The 8785-nt window shown below is 40.8% G+C and overlaps 1 protein-coding gene across 2 annotated transcripts; it reads left to right on the top strand.

Annotated features, from left to right (window-relative positions):
- Positions 1-996: 996 nt before the first annotated feature.
- LOC117532410 lies at positions 997-7371 on the top strand. Of its 2 annotated transcripts, none has more exons than XM_034195739.1 (7): positions 997-1104; positions 2007-2248; positions 2635-2826; positions 3769-3938; positions 5032-5181; positions 6446-6618; positions 6696-7371. In XM_034195739.1, exons 2-7 carry the CDS (start codon positions 2063-2065, stop codon positions 7103-7105), a joined length of 1281 nt encoding a protein of 426 aa, XP_034051630.1. In that variant the 5' UTR covers positions 997-1104; positions 2007-2062; the 3' UTR covers positions 7106-7371. The 2 variants fall into 2 exon arrangements, with proteins under 2 accessions (XP_034051630.1, XP_034051639.1); XM_034195748.1 differs by having other exon boundaries at positions 3772-3938.
- Positions 7372-8785: the final 1414 nt, after the last annotated feature.

Raw genomic sequence — 8785 nt, forward strand, 5'->3', positions numbered from 1 at the left:
GCTGTTTGAATCCTTTTGATGGCTAAAACACTGATTGTGAATAACAGATGACTGAGGAATGTCTACCAGGTTTAATCCAAATGAGTATAAGACAAAACACCCATTAAAATGATCTCAATCACAGTGTTACTCATTTCATTTGTGTAGCCACACACACACACACACACACACACACACACACACACACACACACACACACACACACACACACACACACACACACACACACACACACACACACACACACACACACAACCACACACACACACACACCACACACACACACACCACACACACACACACACACACACACACACACACACACACACACACACACACACACACAAACACCCACACACACACAACACACACACACACACACACACACACACACACACACACACACACTTCTGAGTCCTGGCAGTGCATAAGCCCTTGTCCCAGTTAACAAAGAACACCTCTTACACACACACACACAATCCCAAATCCCCTTGCCCCATATTCCATCAAATAAAAAAGTCAACATCAAACACCCAAGGCCACTGTTCCACTTAACTAAAAAAAGAAAGCTGAAAGCCCTTGGCCTATTTTGACAATGTTTAACACAGCCATACAGAGTTTATATTACTACCCAAGGTCCTCTTCCACAAAGTCCCCTAACACAAGGAGGATTAGTTTAATTTCAATATCATGCATTCACTTAATGAGAAAAAGGGCAAACTATCTATTATCAGAGGTTTTCATTCTCCAGGCACCAACAGCAGAAAGGCAACATTAACCCTCTCATATGGAGATTACTGGGACAAACCCCTAACAGAATGACAGCCTTGGCTTTGAATACATGAGCAACTGTCCCCAGCATTTACAGCAGTGGCATTTCCTGGCTCTGCAGATAGGGGGAGCTCTAGTTTAATGCTGAGTTACTTTCTGCTGCGGTGTTGTCTTGGATAATCTCTTTACTGCAGCAGGAGAGGAGGAAGAGGAAGAGGAGGAAGAGGTGAAGAGAGTATGCCCAAAACACAACTGACTGTTAGTAGATAGATGAGATATGTGACTGAAATGCTGCTGGTACCTTCATTTTAAATGTTAGGGAGCTATTTGGAGGTATTTGGAAAATGTTATGTCTAACTGATATTTGTGGTATTTCTTAAATATCTACTTTTGCTTTGGTCTTGAGATGAAGTTCACATTCACAACTTGTGTTCAAACTCATAGTAGTATCACATGATGTTTATACTCATGTAAAAGAGCCTAGGCTTAATGTTATATGTATTTTAGTATTTGCACTGGTTAATCAATGCTGAAGTATTATTTATACACTAAATTGCCTTCACTTTTTTATTTAAAAGTGTGTTTTTTGTGACAATGTCAGTGTTTTCTTTTGCCTGTTGCCCAGCCATTTTCCTATTAGGTTGTTTAAACTGCACATTTATTTGAATGCAGGACAAGGCTGTTTAGCAGAGAGGGACAGCTCTGTGAATATAGCTTTTGTTCACGTCTTAAATCTTGTTTATATCCTAGGCGGTGTTGGCAAAGTCCATAGGGACTTGGCTTGACAACTGGAAGGTCACCAGTTCAATTCCCGGAAAGACCAAGTGCTACCGAGGTGTCCCTGAGCAAGGCACCGTTCCCTACACTGCTCCCTGGGCGCCGTACATAATGGCAGCCCACTGCTCCTAACACTAGGATGGGTCAAATGCAGAGAAACCGTTTTGTTACATAGTACCTGTACTACGTAATGACAATAAATTGAATCTCAATCTTAATAATCCAATCTTAAAAACATTTTTCTTTAGTTTTGAGTTGTTTAAAGACATTAACAACTTCAAACCCTTAAGATTATAGTATATGATGTTTAAAATCATGTAAAAAAATAATAATAAGAGACTGTACTTACTGTTTTGTAATCTAAGGATGTGATTCACTATTGGCACAGGTTATTTAATGCGGAAGAATTGTCTTGTCTATTTTACCTGCAATTTCCTTTCTTCTTCCTTCTTCCCCAGATGCTGCCATCATTTTGATTATTTACTGATTTGTCCACACACACACAAACACCACCATGGGCCAACTGTTCTCATCAGAAGAACAGCTTTCTCAGGTGAAGGATGCGATGGGTTTCGTCCTCTACGACGCCATGTTGGAAGGCGGCGCTGTACCTGACCTCGAAGTCGTCCACCCTCTCCTCTTATCCAATCACGGAGAGAGCTTTGACTCCCGGGCCGGCCTCCAGGAACAACTAAAACAGGTATATAACAATTAAAAGGACAAGTGTGACAGTAAAATGGCTGTTTATGAGCAAAACTGACTAGAAACATGAGATGATGATGCTCCCTCTGAAAAAGGCTGAGAGAGTGAACTGCTTTTTAGTTTTTTTAATCTGTTGAGTCATGCAGAGCAGATGGAGCTGAACAGGTTGGGAAGGAAAGATGTGGTTGTCTTGAGATAGTTAAGAAAGAGTGGTTGTGCAAAATGAAACACCACTCAGTATTAGAAAAGTAGCCGTAGAGAGGTTGCAGATCAATACCATGATGATAAAATGCAGTGCAAAGTTGTTCTTAAAAAAAGAGAGTATGTCTATTGTTTTGTGACGTATGGTAAGAAGCACATTTCTGTTTACTTCTTCTCACCCAGCTACAGGGCGACATTGGGAAAAGGGCGCCGACCTACCTGAAGGATCTGATTGGCCGACTGTCGTCCTTCTCTGATGAGCTACGCCTGGCCGGCCTGGTGGGATTGGTGGTTTCCATGGTGATGGATATGGCCTACACATCGAAACAGCCATCAGCTGTGAAAGGGAAGTCAGCGGGGTCGTCATCAGGCCAGGTAAACACAATGAAGGGGATTTATGAAGAGTGCTTGGTGAAATATTACAACAGAGCACATTCCTCTATACATCCACTGAGACTTCTAAGACAACTGTTTAAACAAGTTTGCTTATGAGTGTTTTTTCACATACCCTGGGTGTTTCTCAATGTCGAGGAGGCTTGCTTGGTAGCAAATGTACCTCCGAGTCAGTTGCTTCGAAGCGAGGCAAGAATCCTTCCTGGCCTCGGAAAACGAAGAGTGGTGGAACAGGCTAACAGGTGTGCGTCATATGCGAGGCCCCGCCTTAAATGGAGCGCGATTTCCGCCAAAGATTAGGAAATTGGTCCGTGCGCAAAGCATTGTGGGGATTTTAAGACCGCAGAGTCTACACATGTGCAGCCTCGAAATGTCCCGCGACGAAGTACGCCGGCCTCGGTAGAATTCCAAGTATCCTGGACAGTGGAACAGTCCTTCGGCGGCACTCGATGATGTAGTATCCTTGAAATAGTGTCTCTGGAGCAGCCTTCCTCGACATTGAGAAACACCCCCTGTACAATTTCCAAAGATTTTACTCACACTTCCTAACTGCATTTAATTGCAATTCAATCTACTTTGCACACTTTGATATTGCATATTGTTTCCTATGTTTAAATTATTTTATTAGTAGATTGCTCTATTATAGTGTATTCTAACTTAGTCTGTATATTTAAATATAGGGACACAGAAAGTCTACGAGAGTTATGAACCCCCTTATCCAAATATAAAGATTGTTGAAAAAATGTCCATACTGCAATATCCATGCATGTATTTCTTGTGTCATATGTTTTTATTATTGTATTAGTAGATTGTTCTATTATAGAGTATATTTATATATAGGGACAAACACAAAGTCTTGGAGAGTTATGAAACCGAATATAAAGATTGTTGCAAAAAGTCACCATATCCATTGTCTCCCTCCAGCAGAGGGTCTGGGAGCTGCAGGAGGTGACGGAGGAGTACCTGAAGCGCTGCAGGATCAACCTGAGTGACAAAAGCAAACTAATCCAGGACTCTGTGAGACTTGAAGCTCAGCTCAGCCTCACCCTCACCCAGCTGAAGACCTCCCTGCTGGGGGGAGACTGTGACTCCAGGTGAGAGATTAAAATAGCTGTGAGTAGGGCTGCTCAATTAATCGTATTTTAATCGCAATTACGATTATGGCTTGCAACGATTAGAAAAACAACGTAATCGATATAAAACGATTATATTATTATTATTTATTTTTTGGTTTTTCAGTTGAATTATACTTAAAGTTCAGGGTAATCAACTGTTAAAAACATACTGTTCAAATTTTCTTTCTCCAATAAATGGATGTTTTCAAAGTAAATGGATAATCGTTTTTAATAATCGTGATCTCAATTATTGACCCAAATAATCGAGATTATGATTTTTGCCATAATCGAGCAGCCCTAGCTGTGAGCACAGAGGAGTAGAGATTAACAGAGGAGCAGGAAACAGGGGATTGAAGGAGTTGTTGCTCAGGGTTTACTGCCACACAGGATCGAGCAGTGGTTCCTATCCTTTTCTAAAGCGCCAACTTTTTGTCATTGATTAAACTGAAGTACCCCTGAGTAAATGACATATGTTATGGATATTCTTTATCATATTCTATGCATAACAATAACGGCAAAACTGATAACATGTACAATTAACCCAAATAGTGAACACAATATCTGCAAAATGTTTGTGTAAGATGTCTCTGAACATGTATTTTGAGTTAAATCTAAATCTGGTTTATATAAATAGATGGTCAAAATTAAAATTAAAAATTATTATGTTGGTATAAAATCCTGATATATATATATATATATATATGCCAACTGTACATATACGTTAAACACACATTAAAATCAAGAAGGCCTTGTTATCGCCCATGATGTTCTTCAGGACCACCCCCAGCTTGGTAATTAGCTGCATTGTGTAAAGTAGACCACACAATAGTTGCATGGAGGAGAGCAGAGAGTTATTCAAGATTCAAGGATTCAAGGCTTTTATTGTCATTTGTGCATAGCTAGTGTAGTTATGACAATGAAAATCTTAGGTCACAGGCTCCTCCAACAGTGCAACACAATAAAGCAGATAATAGTGCAAGTAAGTAAAATAAAATATAATATAAATAGTGGTCCATGTGTTAAAGAACAGTAATGCTGAGGTGTGTTTTGTTCTTACGGTCTGATCCTCCAGGTCTCTGAGGCACTGGGCCAGCGGGGCAGCGTTTCACACCCAGATGTTGGTGCACCTGGCCGGCCTCGAGGGGCAGGCTGAGCCCCGGGCTGCCAGGGCCGCTCTGGAGCAATACAAGGAGGACCTCACACAGATCATACCTGCGTACAGGTAATACAGCAGTGGGGGTGCTCTAAGGTTGGTGTGGTACTGGCTCTGTGCCTCATTTATTTGCCCATTTGGTTGACTAACAAGGCAACACAGTGGACTATAAGTTGGGAATCTGTTGGTTGAAAAACGTGATAAATTGGGTTGCACATTTTGATTATTTGATTATATTTTTTTATACCAGTTTTCTCTGAGATGTTGCCGTCTAAATTGGCAACTTGGTTGGAGGATTCAAGTCATTGACACCACATTCTTTGGGGCTGTATATTGGCAATCTTTCCAGTTTAAAAAACGACTTAAAATGTATTATTTATTATAAATAAATAAACTACTATTATTATTTATTACATTATAGATTTTATTTGTATACTCCTGGAAATAATTACTGCACTTTATTCCTTATTCCTAAGTATGTATGCTGCATGTATTTGTTGTCTTATGTTGTGATGTTTTTGTTTTGATGGCACCCTTGAAAGGGAGAAGCATTTATTATCTTATTATACATGTATAATGACATTAAACGATTCTATTCTATTATTAATTATATTCTTTTAAATAATAAAAAATATACTTGGGTAACAACAAGTGAAGTTACACATGTCATTCCCAGTGCCATGGAGTCTTAAACTCTTGATATTTGTGGTACAGCTGTAGACTGTAGGTGGACAACCAATGCAAAAAGTCTGCACAACATTGATACAACTACACACACTGAAGATTTTGAGACCCTATTATTAGACAGGGAAACACACAGCACTTCAGTTCAGAAGCAGGAGCCTAATAAAGCGACTGACAGTGGAAACCACAGCCACACAGAACCTGCCGTCTAGCATGAGACAAGCTTTCCAGCCTGCTCCCAATATGACAGCAGAAACACACAACAAACACATCTCACTGTCAGAAAAGTCCAGCCTTTACCTTTCATTTGGAGTTGCTGTTTAGAGTAAAAAATATCCAGCCAGACAGGAAATAGCTGCAATCAATACAGCATCAACAGCAACATGGAAATAAAACATGAAAGTCAAAACTAATTATTTGTCTTTCATCAATAGATTTTAACCACCTGACAGCCCCTCCCCCATTAGCAACCCTTCATCACTGTAATTTCTGAAATAATATATCCAGGTTTCTGCATAAATTAATGATTTAAAAATCCACTGATCCATTTATCAGTTTTTTTTCAAATGTGATAAAAGGTTTCAAATGTTGTTTTTTTTAGCCAATTATTTGTGTGATCCTCTCACCCACCCCAATCTCATCACTGTAGGCATTATAAGTCTAATATGGTGTGTGTGGTGAAATGTCGAGGGAGTCTTCTGGCGTCATGTGACCCCCACAGCGAGGAGCCAGAGGAGGGGTCCATGACGGGACTCACAGTGACGGACAGAGAGACAGGAAAGAGTGTCACCCTCTCTCTATCCACCATGAAGGAAGAGACAGGTAGAGTTTCTTGAAATTATAAAAAAATAGACGTCTCAGTCAAGTTGCATTTAACTGATCTAAGTTGAACTTAACAGGGAGAAGAATGAGAGTCTCTGGGACTGACGCCACCCCTGTGCCAACTGTGCCCTCCTCCTCCTCCTCCATTAACCTGGACCTTATCACCTCAGATCAATACGCCCAGGCATACCTGCACCATCTGTTCTCTGATAAGGGACCTCTGGCAGAGCTAGAGGACTACTTTATCAAGGCTAGTGCCAATCTGAGAACACTGAGAACTGAACCAGGATGTACAAACAACAAAGGCGTGGGAAACGAGATAAAAGAAAGTGATGGAGTGCATGTTAGAGACCAGGCACAGGGCAGTGATGGAGAACAGAGAGTGGACAGGAGAGGACGACTAGAGGAGGAGTGTGAGCAGAGAGATGAAGGTTTGCAACTGAGTATTGTGGAGACGCAGCCGAATGAGAGACCCAATCACAGTTAAAACAAGTACATGAAGGCCCCATGACCCGACAGCAGCAACCAAACCTCGTTTATTTAACAGAAACATTATAGTTAACTTGGAAATATGAAGGAGTTTTGTTATGTTTTTTCACATGTATGTATTCAGAGAGCATAACTGACTGCTGGGTATAAGCTGAATAGCACTTCTTCTTATTTATACGGAACAAAATTGGCCAAATATAAACTTTGGGTTTAACTGTTATTTATAAAAAGTGTGTTTCACAAAGGCTTTAAATTTCAATAAATGTCTACAAGTCATAAAAAAGTGTTGGCCTGATTACTATTACATTTGCTTAACACCAAAACACAAATTAATATGTAAAAATGTTACAAAAACTGAAACAAGAACCCTACTAATGTACTAGCAGAGCCAAAGCAACCAAGATGTGTATATTGTATTCAGGGCCGGCCCTTGGCACTGACGAACTAGGCGGTCGCCTAGGCAAGCCCGCCTTAACCTGCTTAACGATAGCTGGGGATTCTGGGTAGTGTAGTGTCTTCTGCCATCCTTTACTCCGAAAAAACATTTGTTTCTCCGAATCGAAGGGGAAAAATACAAAAGCATTGCACACAATTTAAACCAATCAATGTTGTGTAATTAACAAGGATAATCTGGTGTTTTTTAGTCGATGAGTAGTGCAGATATCACTGTAAAATCAATCGACAGTAAGGGGAATACTTACTTCCGGGTGTACAATTCTCCGTTATCCAATGAGAATGGACGCTCACATTGCCTTTAAGGGCAGTCGACACAAACGAACGCCGTGCTTCCATGAGCGTCCATAGAAGCATATGGACATCCCGGAAAGCTGAAAATGGACGCTAAGGCCCCCCCCTTGCGTTGAAAATGGACGCTAAGGCCCCCCCCCTTGCGTTGGAAAAAGCCGACAGGGGACTTGACATAACGTCAACATAGGCCGACCTGGGAGTGAGGATGTGTTGTAGCAGTATGAGGCATGGCTACAATGGGTGATCTGTTTGGTATTTTAAGCAAAAAACTTCACAGACATGTTTTGTATAGGTATGGCCCTACAATATATGTTCCCAATATAGCATAATAGGTCCACTTTAAGTCAGTGTAGCCTGTGGATTGAAACCTTATCTTACATATTTAAGTCAACTTACAGTCAAATGTCTTTGTTTGAAAACCACCTTTTTAAAGTAACGTTACTTTAGTTGGTAGAAAAAATGACTCATCACACGCCTGTGACTTTCTTTAGGTAGCAAACCAACACCAAAAGGTCAGAAGCACGAACACATATCCACCTGCGTAATAACATTCTCCCTATGTATGTGAAAGAGGATGCATGCTGAAGGAGGACATTTCAGTGACGCTCACAGGAGAAATGGCACTTTCCGTTAAGTGTTTTTCACTCCGAAAGGTTGAAAAGATGCTTTCTGTCTGGGTAATATGGTGTGCGATGCAGCAGGTGGGCGAGCAGCACAGGAAGGAGCTCTTATGTGGCGGAGCTGGCAGCACTGTGAATGTCAAGCTGGCAAAGGAGAGTGGAAATGTGTTGTCTCGAGTTTGTGAGAAAGTGTGTGTGTGATCGCGTGTGGGCCTGTATATAAAGATTAAAGAAAGACGTGGAGAATACAGCCATGTGCAATAATATAGTGTGTCTGTGTGAATTCAAAATGGGAGAGTGATTATGTATGT

This window comes from Gymnodraco acuticeps, unplaced genomic scaffold (genome assembly GCF_902827175.1).
Source record: "Gymnodraco acuticeps unplaced genomic scaffold, fGymAcu1.1, whole genome shotgun sequence".
In the NCBI taxonomy this organism is placed as follows: Eukaryota; Metazoa; Chordata; class Actinopteri; order Perciformes; family Bathydraconidae; genus Gymnodraco; species Gymnodraco acuticeps.

Coding starts and splice junctions, on each gene's coding strand:
- LOC117532410 (XM_034195739.1), top strand. CDS start 2,063: ATGGGCCAACTGTTCTCATCAGAAGAACAGCTTTCTCAGGTGAAGGAT. Junction 2,249..2,634: donor TCCAGGAACAACTAAAACAG/GTATATAACAAT, acceptor CTTCTCACCCAG/CTACAGGGCGACATTGGGAA. Junction 6,619..6,695: donor CACCATGAAGGAAGAGACAG/GTAGAGTTTCTT, acceptor TGAACTTAACAG/GGAGAAGAATGAGAGTCTCT.